Source organism: Entelurus aequoreus, linkage group LG17 (genome assembly GCF_033978785.1).
Source record: "Entelurus aequoreus isolate RoL-2023_Sb linkage group LG17, RoL_Eaeq_v1.1, whole genome shotgun sequence".
NCBI lineage: Eukaryota > Metazoa > Chordata > Actinopteri > Syngnathiformes > Syngnathidae > Entelurus > Entelurus aequoreus.
Window position 1 is genome coordinate 3,400,017 of NC_084747.1, and position 22,257 is coordinate 3,422,273.

Here is a 22,257-nt window from a genome sequence, read left to right on the forward strand (position 1 = left end):
TTTTTTTTTTAAATCACAACTCTTTTCGCCTGTTCATGCTACATCATTAATATTTAAAGCAGATCCAGTTCAAGACTTCTATAGAAAAGTGGACCGTTTTAGGCTCCTCCTCCATACTACACGTGTAAGTCATCGTTTAAATATAGCTGCAAAATGAATTGGCCTTTTTCTTTTTCCTGTCTGTCGTCGCAAAACAATGCATGATGGGAAGACGTCACAGAGCGAGTGCGGGAAAGGAGGGGGCGCTGCAACCGTTAAAGAAGATAACAAGACGCTCATGCCGGTCGTTTCCGTGGGCGACACACAGACCAGGAAGCAAAACTACTTTTTCTGTCGTTGCATCACTGGGAAGTACGTCACCTCGCCTGCTGACACATGAAGGAGCTACAATAACCATCAAGGGTGGTGCAACACACCTTTGAACTGGGCTGTAGTAAACAACTACATTTATATCCACCTTGTGCAACACCCGAGGGAAAGTAGATCAGGTTCTCACGTGCGGCACTTTCAAACAACAAGCCTCAGGATATGCCAGGACAATTACACAAGAACTGCAAGTGATAGTGAACAACTACAAAACCCGTTTCCATAGGAGTTGGGAAATTGTGTTCGATGTAAATATAAACGGAATACAATGATTTGTAAATCCTTTTCAAGCCATATTCAGTTGAATGCGCTACTAAGACAACATATTTGATGTTCAAACTCATAAACTTTATTTATTTTTTGCAAATAATAGCTTATCAGCTTAGCAGATGTAGCGACCAATTGTAGTTACTGACAGTGGGTTTCTGAAGTGTTCCTGAGCCCACGTGGTGATATCCTTTACACACTGATGTGGCTTGTTGATGCAGTACAGCCTGAGGGATGGAAAGTCACGGCCTTAGCTGTGATTTCTCCAGATTCTCTGAACCCTTTGATGATATTACGGAGCGTAGATGGTGAAATCCCTAAATTCCTTGCAATAGCTGGTTGAGAAATGTTGTTCTTAAACTGTTCAACAATTTGCTCAGGCATTTGTTGACAAAGTGGTGACCCTCGCCCCATCCTTGTTTGTGAATGACTGAGCATTTCATGGAATCTACTTTTATACCCAATCATGGCACCCACCTGTTCCCAATTTGCCTGCTCACCTGTGGGATGTTCCAAATAAGTGTTTGATGAGCATTCCTCAACTTTATCAGTATTTATTGCCACCTTTCCCAACTTCTTTGTCACGTGTTGCTGCCATCAAATTCTAAAGTTAATGATTATTTGCAACAAAAAAAAAAGTTTATGAGTTTGAACATGAAATATGTTGTCTTAGTAGCATATTCAACTGAATATGGCTTGAAAAGGATTTGCAAATCATTGTATTCCGTTTATATTTACATCTAACACACTTTCCCAACTCATATGGAAATGAAACATGTTAGTGTCAATCTGATAGTGAACAATTAAATGAAATATTAGTGTCAACCTGATAGTGAACAACTACATGAAACATTAGTGTCAATCTGATAGTGAACAACTACATGAAATATTAGTGTCAATCTGATAGTGAACAACTACATGAAACATTAGTGTCAATCTGATAGTAAACAACTACATGAAATAGTGTCAATCTGATAGTGAACAACTACATGAAATATTAGTGTCAATCTGATAGTGAACAATTACATGAAATATTAGTGTCAATCTGATAGTGAACAACTACATGAAATATTAGTGTCAATCTGATAGTAAACAACTACATGAAATAGTGTCAATCTGATAGTGAACAACTACATGAAATATTAGTGTCAATCTGATAGTGAACAATTACATGAAATATTAGTGTCAACCTGATAGTGAACAACTACATGAAACAGTGTCAATCTGATAGTGAACAACTACATGAAATATTAGTGTCAATCTGACCATGAAATATTAGTGCCAATCTGATAGTGAACAACTACATGAAATATTAGTGTCAATCTGATAGTGAACAACTACATGAAACGTTAGTGTCAATCTGATAGTGAACAACTACCTGAAACATTAGTGTCTATCTCATAGTGAACAACTACATGAAACATTAGTGTCAATCTAATAGTGAACAACTACATGAAATAGTGTCAATCTGATAGTAAACAACTACATGAAAGTGTAAATCTGATAGTGAACAACTACCTGAAATAGTGTCAATCTGATAGTGAACAACTACATGAAACGTTAGTGTCAATCTGATAGTGAACAACTACATGAAACATTAGTGTCAATCTGATAGTGAACAACTACATGAAACATTAGTGTCAATCTGATAGTGAACAATTACATGAAATATTAGTGTCAATCTGATAGTGAACAACTACATGAAATATTAGTGTCAATCTGATAGTAAACAACTACATGAAATAGTGTCAATCTGATAGTGAACAACTACATGAAATATTAGTGTCAATCTGATAGTGAACAATTACATGAAATATTAGTGTCAACCTGATAGTGAACAACTACATGAAACAGTGTCAATCTGATAGTGAACAACTACATGAAATATTAGTGTCAATCTGATAGTGAACAACTACATGAAATATTAGTGCCAATCTGATAGTGAACAACTACATGAAATATTAGTGTCAATCTGATAGTGAACAACTACATGAAACGTTAGTGTCAATCTGATAGTGAACAACTACCTGAAACATTAGTGTCTATCTCATAGTGAACAACTACATGAAACATTAGTGTCAATCTAATAGTGAACAACTACATGAAATAGTGTCAATCTGATAGTAAACAACTACATGAAAGTGTAAATCTGATAGTGAACAACTACATGAAATAGTGTCAATCTGATAGTGAACAACTACATGAAACGTTAGTGTCAATCTGATAGTGAACAACTACATGAAACATTAGTGTCAATCTGATAGTGAACAACTACATGAAACATTAGTGTCAATCTGATAGTGAACAACTACATGAAATATTAGTGTCAATCTGATAGTGAACAACTACATGAAACGTTAGTGTCAATCTAATAGTGAACAACTACATGAAACATTAGTGTCTATCTCATAGTGAACAACTACATGAAACATTAGTGTCAATCTGATAGTGAACAACTACATGAAATAGTGTCAATCTGATAGTAAACAACTACATGAAATAGTGTCAATCTGATAGTGAACAACTACATGAAACAGTGTCAATCTGATAGTGAACAACTACATGAAACATTAGTGTCAATCTGATAGTGAACAATTAAATGAAATATTAGTGTCAACCTGATAGTGAACAACTACATGAAACATTAGTGTCAATCTGATAGTGAACAACTACATGAAATATTAGTGTCAATCTGATAGTGAACAACTACATGAAACATTAGTGTCAATCTGATAGTAAACAACTACATGAAATAGTGTCAATCTGATAGTGAACAACTACATGAAATATTAGTGTCAATCTGATAGTGAACAATTACATGAAATATTAGTGTCAATCTGATAGTGAACAACTACATGAAATATTAGTGTCAATCTGATAGTAAACAACTACATGAAATAGTGTCAATCTGATAGTGAACAACTACATGAAATATTAGTGTCAATCTGATAGTGAACAATTACATGAAATATTAGTGTCAACCTGATAGTGAACAACTACATGAAACAGTGTCAATCTGATAGTGAACAACTACATGAAATATTAGTGTCAATCTGATAGTGAACAACTACATGAAATATTAGTGCCAATCTGATAGTGAACAACTACATGAAATATTAGTGTCAATCTGATAGTGAACAACTACATGAAACATTAGTGTCTATCTCATAGTGAACAACTACATGAAACATTAGTGTCAATCTAATAGTGAACAACTACATGAAATAGTGTCAATCTGATAGTAAACAACTACATGAAAGTGTAAATCTGATAGTGAACAACTACATGAAATAGTGTCAATCTGATAGTGAACAACTACATGAAACGTTAGTGTCAATCTGATAGTGAACAACTACATGAAACATTAGTGTCAATCTGATAGTGAACAACTACATGAAACATTAGTGTCAATCTGATAGTGAACAACTACATGAAATATTAGTGTCAATCTGATAGTGAACAACTACATGAAACGTTAGTGTCAATCTAATAGTGAACAACTACATGAAACATTAGTGTCTATCTCATAGTGAACAACTACATGAAACATTAGTGTCAATCTGATAGTGAACAACTACATGAAATAGTGTCAATCTGATAGTAAACAACTACATGAAATAGTGTCAATCTGATAGTGAACAACTACATGAAACAGTGTCAATCTGATAGTGAACAACTACATGAAACATTAGTGTCAATCTGATAGTGAACAACTACATGAAACATTAGTGTCAATCTGATAGTGAACAACTACATGAAATATTAGTGTCAATCTGATAGTGAACAACTACATGAAATATTAGTGTCAATCTGATAGTGAACAACTACATGAAATATTAGTGTCAATCTGATAGTGAACAACTACATGAAATAGTGTCAATCTGATAGTGAACAACTACATGAAACATTAGTGTCAATATTATAGTGAACAACTACATGAAACAGTGTCAATCTGATAGTGAACAACTACATGAAACATTAGTGTCAATCTGATAGTGAACAACTACATGAAACAGTGTCAATCTGATAGTGAACAACTACATGAAACATTAGTGTCAATCTGATAGTGAACAACTACATGAAACATTAGTGTCAATCTGATAGTGAACAACTACATGAAACAGTGTCAATCTGATAGTGAACAACTACATGAAACAGTGTCAATCTGATAGTAAACAACTACATGAAATCGTGTCAATCTGATAGTGAACAACTACATGAAACGTTAGTGTCAATCTGATAGTGAACAACTACATGAAACAGTGTCAATCTGATAGTGAACAACTACATGAAACATTAGTGTCAATCTGATAGTGAACAACTACATGAAACATTAGTGTCAATCTGATAGTGAACAACTACATGAAACATTAGTGTCAATCTGATAGTGAACAACTACATAAAATATTAGTGTCAATCTGACAGTGAACAACTACATGAAACAGTGTCAATCTGATAGTGAACAACTACATGAAACATTAGTGTCAATCTGATAGTAAACAACTACATGAAATAGTGTCAATCTGATAGTGAACAACTACATGAAACATTAGTGTCAATCTGATAGTGAACAACTACATAAAATATTAGTGTCAATCTGACAGTGAACAACTATATGAAACGGTGTCAATCTGATAGTGAACAACTACATGAAACATTAGTGTCAATCTGATAGCAAACAACTACATGAAATAGTGTCAATCTGATAGTGAACAACTACATGAAACATTAGTGTCAATCTGATAGTGAACAACTACATGAAACATTAGTGTCAATCTGATAGTGAACAACTACAAAAAATATTAGTGTCAATCTGACAGTGAACAACTATATGAAACAGTGTCAATCTGATAGTGAAAACCTACATGAAACAGTGTCAATCTGATAGTGAACAACTACATGAAACAGTGTCAATCTGATAGTGAACAACTACATGAAATAGTGTCAATCTGATAGTGAACAACTACATGAAATAGTGTCAATATGATAGTGAACAACTACATGAAACATTAGTGTCAATCTGATAGTGAACAACTACATGAAACATTAGTGTCAATCTGATAGTGAACAACTACATGAAACAGTGTCAATCTGATAGTAAACAACTACATGAAACAGTGTCAATCTGATAGTGAACAACTACATGAAACATTAGTGTCAATCTGATAGTGAACAACTACGTGAAACATTAGTGTCAATCTGATAGTAAACAACTACATGAAACAGTGTCAATCTGATAGTGAACAACTACATGAAACAGTGTCAATCTGATAGTGAACAACTACATGAAACATTAGTGTCAATCTGATAGTGAACAACTACATAAAATATTAGTGTCAATCTGACAGTGAACAACTATATGAAACGGTGTCAATCTGATAGTGAAAAACTACATGAAACAGTGTCAATCTGATAGTGAACAACTACATGAAACATTAGTGTCAATCTGATAGTGAACAACTACATGAAACAGTGTCAATCTGATAGTGAACAACTACATGAAACATTAGTGTCAATCTGATAGTGAACAACTACATGAAACATTAGTGTCAATCTGATAGTGAACAACTACATAAAATATTAGTGTCAATCTGACAGTGAACAACTATATGAAACGGTGTCAATCTGATAGTGAAAAACTACATGAAACAGTGTCAATCTGATAGTGAACAACTACATGAAACATTAGTGTCAATCTGATAGTAAACAACTACATGAAATAGTGTCAATCTGATAGTGAACAACTACATGAAACATTAGTGTCAATCTGATAGTGAACAACTACATGAAACATTAGTGTCAATCTGATAGTGAACAACTACATAAAATATTAGTGTCAATCTGACAGTGAACAACTATATGAAACGGTGTCAATCTGATAGTGAAAAACTACATGAAACAGTGTCAATCTGATAGTGAACAACTACATGAAACAGTGTCAATCTGATAGTGAACAACTACATGAAATAGTGTCAATCTGATAGTGAACAACTACATGAAATAGTGTCAATCTGATAGTGAACAACTACATGAAACATTAGTGTCAATCTGATAGTGAACAACTACATAAAATATTAGTGTCAATCTGACAGTGAACAACTATATGAAACGGTGTCAATCTGATAGTGAAAAACTACATGAAACAGTGTCAATCTGATAGTGAACAACTACATGAAACAGTGTCAATCTGATAGTGAACAACTACATGAAATAGTGTCAATCTGATAGTGAACAACTACATGAAATAGTGTCAATCTGATAGTGAACAACTACATGAAACATTAGTGTCAATCTGATAGTGAACAACTACATGAAATAGTGTCAATCTGATAGTGAACAACTACATGAAATAGTGTCAATCTGATAGTGAACAACTACATGAAACATTAGTGTCAATCTGATAGTGAACAACTACATGAACCATTAGTGTCAATCTGATAGTGAACAACTACGTGAAACATTAGTGTCAATCTGATAGTAAACAACTACATGAAACCGACAATCGGATTATAAATTTGTGACAGTGAACAACTACCGTTTGATGATTCTGTCAGTCATGAAAGTGAACAACTACATTAAATCTTGGCAGCCATCTTGGACTATCAAAAATGAAAATAGTCATTTCTTATGCTCCTAGTTTATAGAAGGTCAATTAGATTGGCGTGACAGTGAACAACTACATTGACCACTGTCAAAAACAGATAGGATTGTTTCTCGTGTCGCTTTAGAACAAATATCTCATGAGGCGTGACGGCGGTCGTACTCCAACTATGTGACAGTGAACAACTACATTTGAACTTCCTGCAAAAAGACAACCCTGATCTTGCGTGTCGTGGAGGCAGACAGTTTTTCCTGGCCTCCGTCGCCGAGGTGCAAGCTCACGTCGCCTTTCTTTTGACGACTTGACAGGTTTGCACCGACGCCACCTCAGCGAGTCTTCCTGTGGCAAGAAAAGTCCCGAGTCATCACTTCCTGCTTCCAGATACACAACACCATGACAAAAGAGGAAAATGATGAAATAGCAAACATGGCCGCAGTTCTGCAACATCACAATAAACTTTTCCTCTCTGGCAGGAGGAATTTTTACTGACATCAAAGCAAAACTCTTTGAGGAAGTAAAATATTGGCAATATCTTCATACTAATAATGTATCATACAGGATGGATACATATATAAATATGTTATATACTTATCCTCTAAATATACAACTAATATTTTTATACTCTGAACATATTCAACTGGCCATTTATTTATCCGATAAATATATTATACATGACATATTTATATGATTAATACATTATATTGGACATACAATATATTTATCCGCTATAGACATGACATATATTTATATAGTAAATATTCTAGACATATATTTTTCCTACAAATTTATCATACTGGAAATATATTTATACTATAGTTATATTTATAATATAAATATACTGGACAAATATTTTTAGGATGTTGTTCTATACGTGTATTTATAGCATATTTATATATTACTGGAAATATTTTTAAAGTATGAATATATGATACTGGGCAGATATATAATATATATTTAAAAGTAAAAGTATATTTCCTATGCTATATTCTATTATTTATTTTTTTCCCATGTTGGTGTTTTTATTATTATTATTTTATTTTTTTATATTATTTAATCTTTTAATTGATTTTATTATTTTATCTGTTTTTATTTTGAAAGCTTTTAATTGAATATTTTTGATTGTTTGTTTTATATGCAGCACTCTGGAAACAGCTTTGTTGTTAATAGTCTTATATAATTAAGTGGATTTGATTAAATTTAAAGTATGAATATATTATACTGGGCAGATATAGTATATGTTATACTATATATTTAAAAATAAAGATATATTTTCTATGTTATATTCTATTTTATAGATTATGTTTTCCTATGTTGGTTATATTATAATAGTGTTTTTTATATTATTTTATCTTTTAATTGATTTTATTATTTTATCTGTTCTTATTTTGAATGCTTTTAATTGAATATTTATTGTTTGTTTTATATGCAGCACTCTGGAAACAGTTTTGTTGTTAATACTGTTCTATATTTAAATTGGATATTTTTAGTATATTATTATATACAGTAAGTATATCTCTAGTATGAATATGTTATCCTGAAAATATATTTATAATATAGATATATTATACTGGACATACATATTCTTATTTCATATTCTATTTTATAAATTCGTATTTTCCTATTTTGGTGTATATATTATTCTTTATTTTTAATATATTATTGTATCTTTTAATTGATTTTATTATTTTATCTATAGTTATTTTAAATGCTTTTAATTAAAAAAAAAAATTTATTGTTTGTTTTATATGGAGCGCTCAGTTTTGTTGTTAATAGTATTATAACGATAAAGTGGATTGGATTGAATTGGATATTTTTAGAACACTACATGTATATTTATAATATAAATAAATTATACTGGACATATATTTATAGTATAAATATATTGTACTGGAGGATATTTATAGTATAAATATGTTATATTGAACATATACTGTATTTAGAGTATAAATATATGATACTGGACATATATTTATGCTATAAATATATTATACTGGAACAGAAATTATTCTAAAAAAAATCTGTTCCAGGGTCAAACTGTAGCCATCATAAAACGTTTGAAGTGTACAGGCAACGTTTTAAATCACAGGTGTCAAACTCCAACTCATCATTTTATGTGGCCCCCGGAAACCTGGAAATAATATAATGCATAATAAAGTACTTTATCATATCTCACTAAATATATGAATTATTTTCATTTTGGCTGTGAATGTACTTTAAACTTGAATAATATATAATAATGTCACAAAAATATATCTCACACGTTCTCATGCATACATTTGTTTTGCTAAAATAAAAATAAATACTTTAATATCTGCTCGACTTTTGATTCCAAAGCAAGTTATACATCCAATTGTACCCTGTAAAAATTACTTTTAACGGTAAAAAAAAAAAAAAAGGCAACTCAGTCACCAAAATTTACTTACAATAATACACCGCAAAAAAACAACAACCGTAGATTTTACGGTTAAAAAAAACTGGCAACAATCTGATAGTGAACAACTACATGAAACATTAGTGTCAATCTGATAGTGAACAACTACATGAAACAGTGTCAATCTGATAGTGAACAACTACATGAAACATTAGTGTCAATCTGATAGTGAACAACTACATGAAACATTAGTGTCAACCTGATAGTGAACAATTAAATGAAATATTAGTGTCAACCTGATAGTGAACAACTACATGAAATAGTGTCAATCTGATAGTGAACAACTACATGAAACTTTAGTGTCAACCTGATAGTGAACAACTACATGAAACATTAGTGTCAATCTGATAGTGAACAATTAAATGAAATATTAGTGTCAACCTGATAGTGAACAACTACATGAAACATTAGTGTCAATCTGATAGTGAACAACTACATGAAATATTAGTGCCAATCTGATAGTGAACAACTACATGAAATATTAGTGTCAATCTGATAGTGAACCACTACACAAAACATTAGTGTCTATCTGATAGTGAACAACTACATGAAATATTAGTGTCAATCTGATAGTGAACAACTACATGAAATATTAGTGTCAATCTGATAGTGAACAACTACATGAAACATTAGTGTCAATCTGATAGTGAACAACTACATGAAATATTAGTGTCAATCTGTTAGTGAACAACTACATGAAACATTAGTGTCAATCTGATAGTGAACAACTACATGAAACATTAGTATCAATCTGATAGTGAACAACTACATGAAATATTAGTGTCAATCTGATAGTGAACAACTACATGAAATATTAGTGCCAATCTGATAGTGAACAACTACATGAAATATTAGTGTCAATCTGATAGTGAACCACTACATGAAACATTAGTGACTATCTGATAGTGAACAACTACATGAAATATTAGTGTCAATCTGATAGTGAACAACTACATGAAACATCAGTGTCAATCTGATAGTGAACAACTACATGAAACATTAGTATCAATCTGATAGTGAACAATTACATGAAACATTAGTGTCAATCTGATAGTGAACAACTACATGAAATATTAGTGTCAATCTGATAGTGAACAACCACATGAAATATTAGTGCCAATCTGATAGTGAACAACTACATGAAACAGTGTCAATCTGATAGTGAACAACTACATGAAATATTAGTGCCAATCTGATAGTGAACAATTGCATGAAACATTAGTGTCAATCTGATAGTGAACAACTACATGAAATATTAGTGTCAATCTGATAGTGAACAACTACATGAAATATTAGTGTCAATCTGATAGTGAACAACTACATGAAATATTAGTGTCAATCTGATAGTGAACAACTACATGAAACATTAGTGTCAATCTGATAGTGAACAACTACATGAAATATTAGTGCCAATCTGATAGTGAACAATTACATGAAACATTAGTGTCAATCTGATAGTGAACTACATGAAATATTAGTGTCAATCTGATAGTGAACAACTACATGAAATATTAGTGTCAATCTGATAGTGAACAACTACATGAAATATTAGTGTCAATCTGATAGTGAACAACTACATGAAACATTAGTGTCAATCTGATAGTGAACAACTACATGAAATATTAGTGTCAATCTGATAGTGAACAACTACATGAAACATTAGTGTCAATCTGATAGTGAACAACTACATGAAACAGTATCAATCTGATAGTGAACAATTACATGAAACATTAGTGTCAATCTGATAGTGAACAACTACATGAAACAATGTCAATCTGAAAGTGAACAACTACATGAAACATTAGTGTCAATCTGATAGTGAACAACTACATGAAACATTAGTGTCAATCTGATAGTGAACAACTACATGAAATATTAGTGTCAATCTGATAGTAAACAACTACATGAAACAATGTCAATCTGATAGTGAACAACTACATGAAATATTAGTGTCAATCTGATAGTGAACAACTACATGAAATATTAGTGTCAATCTGATAGTGAACAACTACATGAAACAAAATGTGATTAATTATTTGAGTACAGTGTTTTATTTCCCTCTATTCAAACACAATTGTATTCGTTTTAGGCAAGTTTTTAAAATAATAATAGCACTAATCCTAATAATAAAATACAAAATTAATGCAGTAAATGAGGAAGTTGTCCTTGTTAAAAGTGCCATCACTTGTTTTGAGGGTTTTTTTTTCCATTCAGTTAACATAAAAAAGTTGCCAGGTGCCAAAAACAATCTTTTTTTTTTTTTAAAAGGCATCCGTTATCATTATGGCAAATTCTCATCAGATGATCATCATTCCTGAGCTGTTATCCATCTCTGATTGACTTCCTGTTGCACATCATCATCATCCTATACGCGGCACCAAGTACAGTATTGCCACACAGACTGTGCCACTTCCTGCGTCTGCGGGGAATTCCCCGCAGCGTAAGGTGTGGAAGGTGCATAAAAGCCTTCACGTCTCGACATGCAGGCAGAACAGAAGCGACGCGAGCTGAGATCTTCTGCAAAACCCAAAATATACTCAGAGAAAGAACAACCTTCACTTGAAAAGATGTCCGCTGAGATGACCTGCAACAAGCTGCCCGCCGGACTGGGCCTGGAGGTTTCCCGCCACCCCCTGACCCTGAGGCGCGTGGTCAACCTGGTGGTCGCCATGGAGAGGTTAAAGGGCAAAAGCTGCCAGACGGCGCTGGGCACCGAATTCTCGGAGGAGAACCTCCTCAACATCATGATGGAGGACGTCGTTGAAGGTACGCTTTGTTAGCCATCATTCATACAGTAAAAATGAAAGGATGCTTTGATACATTGTGTACAGTAAAGATGCTCAAACCTATCCGATAAGCTAGCTGAACTAAACATCCTCATCTTGGCTTGTCCTGACAGGTGACAAAGTAAAAGAGTGAAATATTTAATAATAATGTGGTCACTATATTTTTACAGTATGCCAAAACCAATGAAAAAATAGCTTTAGGCTAAAAATGGCACTTTGTATTTATCATATCGAATCTGGCTTTTATGAAGGTTCTGTCAACACTGAGTATCTACAAAAACAGTTTAAAAAAATTGTTTTTTTAATATATATATATTTTTTAATATATGTATTTTTTTTATATATTGTTTTCAAATATATATATATATTTTTTTAATATATATATATATATTTAAAATGTACTATATTGATTTGTATAGTTATTTATTTCATTTAAAAATATATTCTAAAGAATACATATATTTTATACTTATTCATTATATTTATAAATGTTATATCATAATGTATTGTATATTTTTTAAATTAAAAAAAACACACATATTTTATATTTTTTTATTTGCTGAATCTTTTTTTTGCTCGTTAAATACAAGACTATTAAAACTAGGGATGTCCGATAATGGCTTTTTGCCGATATCCGATATGCCGATATTGTCCAACTCTTTAAATACAGATACCGATATCAACCGATACCGATATCAACCGATATATACAGTCGTGGAATTAACACATTATTATGCCTAATTTGGACAACCAGGTATGGTGAAGATAAGGTACTTTTTAAAAAAAATGAATAAAATAAAATAAGATAAATAAATTAAAAACATTTTCTTGAATAAAAAAGAAAGTAAAACAATATAAAAACAGTTACATAGAAACTAGTAATTAATGAAAATGTGTAAAATTAACTGTTAAAGGTTAGTATTATTAGTGGACCAGCAGCACGCACAATCATGTGTGCTTACGGACTGTATCCCTTGCAGACTGTATTGATATATATTGATATATAATGTAGGAAGCAGAATATTAATAACAGAAAGAAACAACCCTTTTGTGTGAATGAGTGTAAATGGGGGAGGGAGGTTTTTTGGGTTGGTGCACTAATTGTAAGTGTATCTTGTGTTTTTTATGTGGATTTAATAAAAATAAAAAATAAAAAATTTTAAAACCGATACTGATAATAAAAAAACCGATACCGATAATTTCCGATATTACATTTCAACGCATTTATCGGCCGATAATATCGGCAGACCGATATTATCGGACATCTCTAATTAAAACATTCATATATTTTGTTTGTCCTTATAGTGACCCGTTTATAAAAAAAAAGTCTGGAAAAAGTCTTATATTTGAGGGGCCCTTTTGATTTAGACATCCAAATGACTGCTCCCGCCAATGAGTCAGGGCTTTTCTTCCCGTCACACACAGGTGGACTCTTTAAGGTTGGTAGCGAGTCAGCAGACAACAAAGAGGGAGTTATGATGCTAGCTTTGAGCTAACGGTGTCAATGAAGCAAAACCGTCAACAGCTGTGCAACGGCTAAGAAATGTGATTCATTATATAGACTTTTAAAAATGTTAAAATTAGGAATTTCAAAATGAAATTTTGGAAAAACGTGCCTGAAAAAAAGATACAAGTCGTCATATAGGACGACTATTGCCAGAACATAAAAGGTCATGTTTTCTCCCCTAGATGAAAAGTCTGCAAAAGACGGATAGTCATATATTAAGTGATCTATGGACATGTTCATGGAAACAAATAGACACAACAAACTAGGTTGTCTTATGTACGGGTCAATACTGTAGTCAATTTATCTACAGAATATTTGCTTGCTTGTCTACATTAATATTGCCCGATATTGCATTATGGTAGCATGGCTACAGTTTATATAAGACGGCATCCCGTCAGATAAAAAGTCTGAAAAAGAAAGGCCGTCTTATATTGAGGGGTCTATGGACATGATCATGAAACCAGACGGGCACAAAAAATGAGGTTGTCTCAATTACGGGTCAATTAGTTAATCAACAGTATATTTGCATGCTTGAGTTTGTCCTTTGTTTACATTAATATTGCCCAACCACTGCATTACGGTAGCATGGTTACGGTGTATATAAGACGGAATCCTGTCAGATAAAATGTCTGCGAGGGATCGGTCGTCTTATAGTGAGTGGTCTATGGACGTGATCATAACAACAAACACACACAAAAAAAGATGCAATTTGTATGCCACCTTATTTTCTGAACATAATAGGGGTCGTCCTATATTCGGCTCAATACGGTAATCAATTACATTTTTATTTGCATGATTGAGTTTGTCCTGAGCTTACATCCATATGTAACCCTAACCATGTACAATAACCCTAACCCATCATTACAGTATGGTTACGATGTATATAAGACGACATGTTTTCAAATATGAATATAAAAAGTCTGAAAAAGACGGACCATCTTGTATTTAGTTATCTAGAGAGTTAGGATTCAATAAAAAAAAATGTTGGTTGTCTGGTCTTTGATTTGGTCTTAAAGAAAAGGGAAGTCGTCTTATATTTGGGTTTACATAACCCATTTTCAGCTTTCACTTACTTATGTAGATAATGACGAAATACGCCGATACAGGTAACTGACGCAATTTTCTAAGTGAACAAAGTGGCATTGACCTGCCGGTAGTTTTTGTTGCCGCCCGGTGTGGTGGAGGTGCGTCCTTGACTAATGGCCATTTTGTCCTCTCCTCAGTGATCAACATGCCCGAGAGTAGGCCGTCTCGACCCAACCAGTTCAGCAGGACGGGCCAGTACCAGTGCAGCGTTGCCGACACCCAGAAGAAGAGTTTGGTGGTGGTCCATGATAGCATGGAGCTGCACGCCGTCACGCTGCAGGGAGGAAGCAGCCACCGCAAAGGTGTGTCCACGCTACCAAAATGCAATTTTAGTCGAAATTTTGTGTGGCTGCTGAAAACAGCCAAAGCTGAACTGAAATGCTAACAGTGAGCACTAGGGGGTGTAACGGTACGTGTATTTGTATTGAACGGGGGGGGGTTTCGGTTTGGTTCTGAGGTGTACCGAACGAGTTTCCACACGGACATATTAAGCAGCGCACCGCACGTTGTGCACACCGAGGCACAACACGCGGCATGCTAGCAGCGACCGGGCTAGGACAACATGTAAAAGCCAGAGCGGGAAGACCCTCCTGCCTCGTTAAGATCTCCCGTTTGGGAACACTTTGGCTGGACGGAGGTTTGCCGACATTGTTCAGCAGCTGCTTCTGACGACACGTCAAACATGCTAACCTATTTGAAGCGTCACCACCGCATTCAAGCAGCCTCTCCTCGGCGAGTCAGGCAGGGCTAAAGCAATAACAAATGTTTTTATAGCAGCAGATTTAATTCCATATTGCATTAGAAACTAGATTTTGAGCCACTTCTATGGTGGAAGAACAATGAGCCCATATATCCTCTTACTGCCAAGTTGAGTTGACTTGAAACTGTTTAATGTTGCACTTTTTATATGTAGAAGACAAGTTTTGTCATTTTTATTTAATCCGAGCAACAACTTGAGGCAGTTTAATGTTGATTAACGTGGGCCCCCGACTTAAACAAGTTGAAAAACTTATTGGGGTGTTACCATTTAGTGGTCAATTGTACGGAATATGTACTGTACTGTGCAATCTACTAATAAAAGTCTCAATCAATCAATCCAAAAAAGCACTTTATATGTAGAAAGGTTTTGTTAAGAAACCATTCTGAGCCTTATCTTATTTAGTTTTTATTTGATATATGTTGACCACATGAACCCTGGCAATGGACCCTGTGTGTATATGTATGTTATGCCATTGTTTACACGTTTGGTAAATAAATAACCAAAACATTTATATTTTATTGTTTTCTTACTGTACCGAAAATGAACCGAACCGTGACCTCTAAACCGAGGTACGTACCGAACCGACATTTTTGTGTACCGTTACACCCCTAGTGAGCACGCTGGATAGATAGTGTGAAGTAACAAGAAATAAGAGTAAAATTAGCTTTAAAAACATGTTAGCATGTGCTAACATGTTTACATTTAGCATTAATGAAATACCAAAATGTATGACACTTGGGAGTAGATTTTTCTCCATGTGGCCCCCGGTCTAAAATGAGTTTGACACCCCTGCTATAAGACAACTGTGACACTCACTGTTGACAATGAAGCTTTTCACCTACCTCAACTCTTTTTTTCTTTGTTGTTGTCACTTGTATCAACGTATGTTTGATTTTTATTTTTGTTGTTACCTTTTTTTTTTCCCTTTTAGTCAGTTATTGTGATTCTCTATAGCAGGGGTCACCAACCTTTTTGAAACCATGAGCTACTTCTTGGGTACTGATTAATGCGAAGAGCTACCAGTTTAAAAACACTTAAATAAATTGCCAGAAATAGCCAATTTGCTCAATTTACCTTTAACTCTATGTTATTATTAATCATTAATTATATTTACACTGAATTGAACGGTTTAAAAGTGGAGAAAACACGAAAAAAATGACAATTAAATTTTGAAACATAGTTTATCTTCAATTTCGACTCTTTAAAATTCAAAATTCAACCGAAAAAAAGAAGAGAAAAACTAGCTAATTCGAATCTTTTTGAAAAAATAAAAAAAATAATTTATGGAACATCATTAGTAATTTTTCCTGATTAAGATTAATTTTAGAATTTGGATGACATGTTTTAAATAGGTTAAAATCCAAACTGCACTTTGTTAGAATATATAACAAATTGGACCAAGCTATATTTCTAACAAAGACAAATCATTATTTCTCCTAGATTTTCCAGAACAAAAATTTTAAAAGAAATTCAAAAGACTTTGAAAAAAGATTTAAATTTGATTCTACAGATTTTCTAGATTTGCCAGAATAATTTTTTTGAATTTTAATCATAATAAGTTTGAAGAAATATTTCACAAATATTCTTCGTCGAAAAAACAGAAGCTAAAATGAAGAACTAAATTAAAATGTATTTATTATTCTTTACAATAAAAAAAATACATTTACTTGAACATTGATTTAAATTGTCAGGAAAGAAGAGGAAAGAATTTAAAAGGTAAAAATGTATTTGTGTTTAAAAATCCTAAAATCATTTTAAGGTTGTATTTTTTCTCTAAAATTGTCTGTCTGAAAGTTATAAGAAGCAAAGTAAAAAAAAAAAAAGAATTTATTTAAACAAGTGAAGACCAAGTCTTTAAAATATTTTCTTGGATTTTCAAATTCTATTTGAGTTTCGTCTCTCTTAGAATTAAAAATGTCGGGCAAAGCGAGACCAGCATGCTAGTAAATAAATACAATTTAAAAAATAGAGGCAGCTCACTGGTAAGTGCTGCTATTTGAGCTATTTTTAGAACAGGCAGGCGGGCTACTCATCTGGTCCTTACGGGCTACCTGGTGCCCGCGGGCACCGCGTTGGTGACCCCTGCTCTATAGAATAGAATAGAATGGACTTTATTGTCATTATATTTGCATGTAACGAGATTAAGGACTCCAATTTAAGGTGCGGTAGTGGGAACAAATATGGGGTAAAAATAAATTACACAACAGGTAATAAAGAAAAAACTAACAATTGAAATAAACAGACTACTATGCAATAAAAATAATAAGCAATCCTGTACAATATACAAAACACTATAGAAATACAAAAAACTGTACAATATACAGAACAAGACAAGAGTACCGGAGTAATAAATAACATAAATAAATAAATAATAATAAATAAATAACTATCTGCTTGTGGTGAAAATGTAGTACATTGCTACCCACTGTGACTGAAATGTAGGACGGGGGGTGGGAGGGGGTGTTATTATTTTACTTTTATTATTTTTCTGTAATTTTTTTGTTGTTGTATTTTTTTTTTTTGGGGGGGGTGAACAAAAAAAAGTGTATTTTCTCAGTACCTGTATTATGATTTCCCTATCAAATGAATAAATATATTTTTTTATTTTTTTTTAAACAAAAAAAAATGAAAATGCAGCTCATTTCAATACTTGGCAAACTCATCATCACGCGGGCCGGGTGAAACCTGTTCGCGGGCCGTAGGTTTGACACCCATTTTAATACCATCATGTCGCCTTGGGTCTAATTTGTTGTTGCTGTCCTTGCAGTGTTCCTGAACATGTCCACCTACGTGCGCCCGTCCCCCAACACCGAGGCCCGACCAGTGGCTCTGGGCATCAAGGGCACAAGTCTTTACCTGTCCTGCCACCAGGACGGCGACAAGCCCACTCTGCACTTGGAGGTAAATGGACAATTATCCATCCGTTTTCTACCGCTTGTCCCTATCGTGGTCGCGGGAGGTGCTGGAGCCCATCTCAAAATCGCACTTTAATGCTAGCATGCTAACGTTAACATGCTAACAGTTGGCTAGTTTCACATACCAAGTTATATGACCGCATGGTGAATCGAATGAGATTAAAAAAAGTTAGCACACTATTGTTAGCATTACATGCTAACAGTTAGCTTGTTTCACATACCAAGTTATATGACCGCAAGGTGAAATCGAATGAGATAAAAAAAGTTAACACTTTAATGGTAGTATGCTAACGTTAACATGCTAGCAGTTCGCTTGTTTCACACACCAAGTTCAATGACTGCAAGGTGTATCGAATGAGGTAAAAAAAAAGTTAGCACACTATTGTTAGCATTACATGCTAACAGTTAGCTTGTTTCACATACCAAGTTATATGACCGCAAGGTGAAATCAAATGAGATTAAAAAGTTAACACTTTAATGGTAGTATGCTAATGTTAACGTGCTAGCAGTGAGCTTGTTTCACATACCAATTTATATGACCGCGAGGTGAAATCGAATGAGATTAAAAAGTTAGCACTTTAATGGTAGCATGCTAACGTTACATGCTAACAGTTAGCTTGTTTCACATACCATGTTATATGACCGCATGGTGAATCAAATGAGATAAAAATAAGTCAGCACTTTATATTTAGCGTGCTAGCATGCTAACGTAACATGCTAACAGTCAGCTTGTTTCACATACCAAGTTATATGACCGCGAAGTGAAATCGAATGAGATAAAATAAAGTTAGCACTTTAATGGTAGCATGCTAACGTTACATGCTAACAGTTAGTTTGTTTCACATACCATGTTATATGACCGCATGGTGAATCGAATGACATCAAAAATGTTAGCACTTTATTGTTAGCGTGCTAGCATGCTAAAGTTAGCAAACTAACAGTTAACAGCTGTCACATATTAATTAAGTTATATTCGTGAAAATAGTAGTTTTTTCATAAAGTGATAAAAATGAAAACAATTAAAAATCCTGCTGACCTCTTCCTTGTCTTGACCCCACCCAGACGCTGGAGGACGTCACCAGTTTGACAAGGATCAACTCCGACAGCGAGATGGTTCGCTTCCTCTTCTACAAACGTGACTCGGGGGTGAGCAACAGCACCCTCATGTCCGCACAATTCCCAAACTGGTTCATCAGCACTGCGGAGGAGGACAGCATGCCGGTGGAAATGTGCCAGCGGGCTGCCAACCGCTACATAACCTTCAACATCCAGAGGCAGAGTTAAAGACGGAAAAAAACTGCTCTTAAATGTGTTTTTTTTTACACTTATAGTTCACTTTTTAAAATCTTTTTTTTTTTAATACCCCCTTTGATGCGTTACCTGTTTACACCTTTAAAAAATCCGAGCGCACCGAAATGCATCACTGCAGGTCACGTGACATTGCTCGCCTCTCCAATTGGTCAAAAGAATGTAAACAGGAAGAAGGTCGGCTGTATGAGCGGCTCAAATGACTACCACTTTGCCAAAAAAAAAAACGACATTTAGGAGGAATTTCTGAGCAAATTATCCTAATTCACACAGTGAAAAAGTGGGCCACTAGAGTATAAACCGTGACATGTTTAGCATCAACATTGTTATACAACTTGATGTCAGTTACAAAGCAAACTATGCATCAAAGGGGGTGGAATGAAACAAGGACTACAAAGTGTGAAAGCACATCTTGATCAGTAGAGCAACTTGGATTTGTATGTGCAAGCCTTCTATTATTTATGTATTTATTCAGTTATTTATGTATTTATTTATTGTGTTTATTTATTTAATTATTTAAAATCAATGTGTACACCATCATGTATTTATGCAGAGGTCTGCTTTCGTACAAATGCTTTAAAACTTTGGATCAGCCATGCACAATAAAATTGTGATCTGTGTTTCAGTTTGCATTCTCTTTTATTACATGATCATAAATAGATCGGGGATGATGGACCACAAATGTTCAAAATGATCGCTGTACAAGAGAAAGAACAATGGCCGACAGCGAACGCGCAAAAAAGTCAGACAAAATGCACCAACAACACCCGAAGGCCATAAAAACGCATGCAACCAGGAAAATGCTGCAATGTCATAAACGCTGCAAGATTAAAAAAAGAAAAAAAAAGTGTAAAAACAAAAATTTCATTCTGTAGTGCAACAACTTTTAATTTGCAGCATTTGTCAATTGTATTTGTTTTATGGCGTTTGTTTGTTTTTCAGTCAGGCATAATGTCTGACCCATGTGCGCCTTTGCAAGTATTCAATCACAACCATGATAAACATTCTGAATTCATTTCATCCATCCATTCATTTTCAAGATAATCTTACTCATCTCACAGTATGAAATATAACTTACTTCACCAATTATTATTTATTTATTATTTATTTTAATTGTTATTACTTATGGAGTATACTGTGAATAAATTGAGAACAGGAAGTGAACAAAAGTTTTAGCAAATGCTATGTAAAGGGAAAGGGGTAGGATTAAATAAGCCCTGCTTCTTCCTACTCCTTTTCGAACATGTTGAATAGAGAAACTGGACATTGTGATGTATCATGTTGTATGCATGCATGTTCCAAATAAACTCAAACTCAAACATCTAATCAATTTTGACCCTTTCGATATAGCGCAGGCCTTACATTTTAAGGCAAGAAATTAAACAAAAGTGTCATTTGCTCATTTCTAGAGATGTCCGATAATATCGGCCTGCCGGTATTATCGGCCGATAAATGCTTTAAAATGTAATATCGGAAATTATCGGTATCGTTTTTTTTTATTATCGGTATCATTTTTATTATTATTTTTTAAATTTTATTCAATCAACATAAAAAACACAAGATGCACTTGCAATTAGTGCACCAACCCAAAAAAAACTCCCTCCCCCATTTACACTCATTCTTACTCATTCACACAAAAGGGCTGTTTCTTTCTGTTATTAATATTCTGGTTCCTACATTATATATCAATATATATCAATACAGTCTGCAAGGGATACAGTCCGTGCTGCTGGTCCACTAATAGTACTAACCTTTAACAGTTAATTTTACTCATTTTCATTAATTACTAGTTTCTATGTAACTGTTTTTAAATTGTTTTACTTTCTTTTTATTCAAGAACATGTTTTTAATTTATTTATCTTATTTTATTTTATTTTTTATTTTTTAAAAGGACCTTATCTTCACCATACCTGGTTGTCCAAATTAGGCATAATAATGTGTTAATTCCACGACTGTATATATCGGTATCGGTTGATATTGGTATCGGTAATTAAGAGTTGGACAATATCGGATATCGGCAAAAAGCCATTATTGGACATCCCTACTAATTTCCCTTGCACACAATTGCATGATTATCTCACAAAAATAAGTGAAGTTATTTTTTTCAACCATAGCACAAATAACTGATGTGCTTACATTTGTAAATGTTCAAATTCTCACTTTGACATCTATTCTTCCATCCATCCATTTTCTACCGCTTATCCCTTTTGGGGTCGCGGGGGGCGCTGGA

At 33.6% G+C, this 22,257-nt stretch overlaps 1 protein-coding gene across 1 annotated transcript; it reads left to right on the forward strand.

The window, feature by feature from the left end:
• Nucleotides 1-11,979: 11,979 nt before the first annotated feature.
• On the forward strand, nt 11,980-20,647 carry il1b (interleukin 1, beta). Its single transcript, XM_062024387.1, has 4 exons — nt 11,980-12,431; nt 15,182-15,346; nt 18,572-18,705; nt 19,782-20,647. Exons 1-4 carry the CDS (start codon nt 12,146-12,148, stop codon nt 20,001-20,003), a joined length of 807 nt encoding a protein of 268 aa, XP_061880371.1. The 5' UTR covers nt 11,980-12,145; the 3' UTR covers nt 20,004-20,647.
• Nucleotides 20,648-22,257: the final 1,610 nt, after the last annotated feature.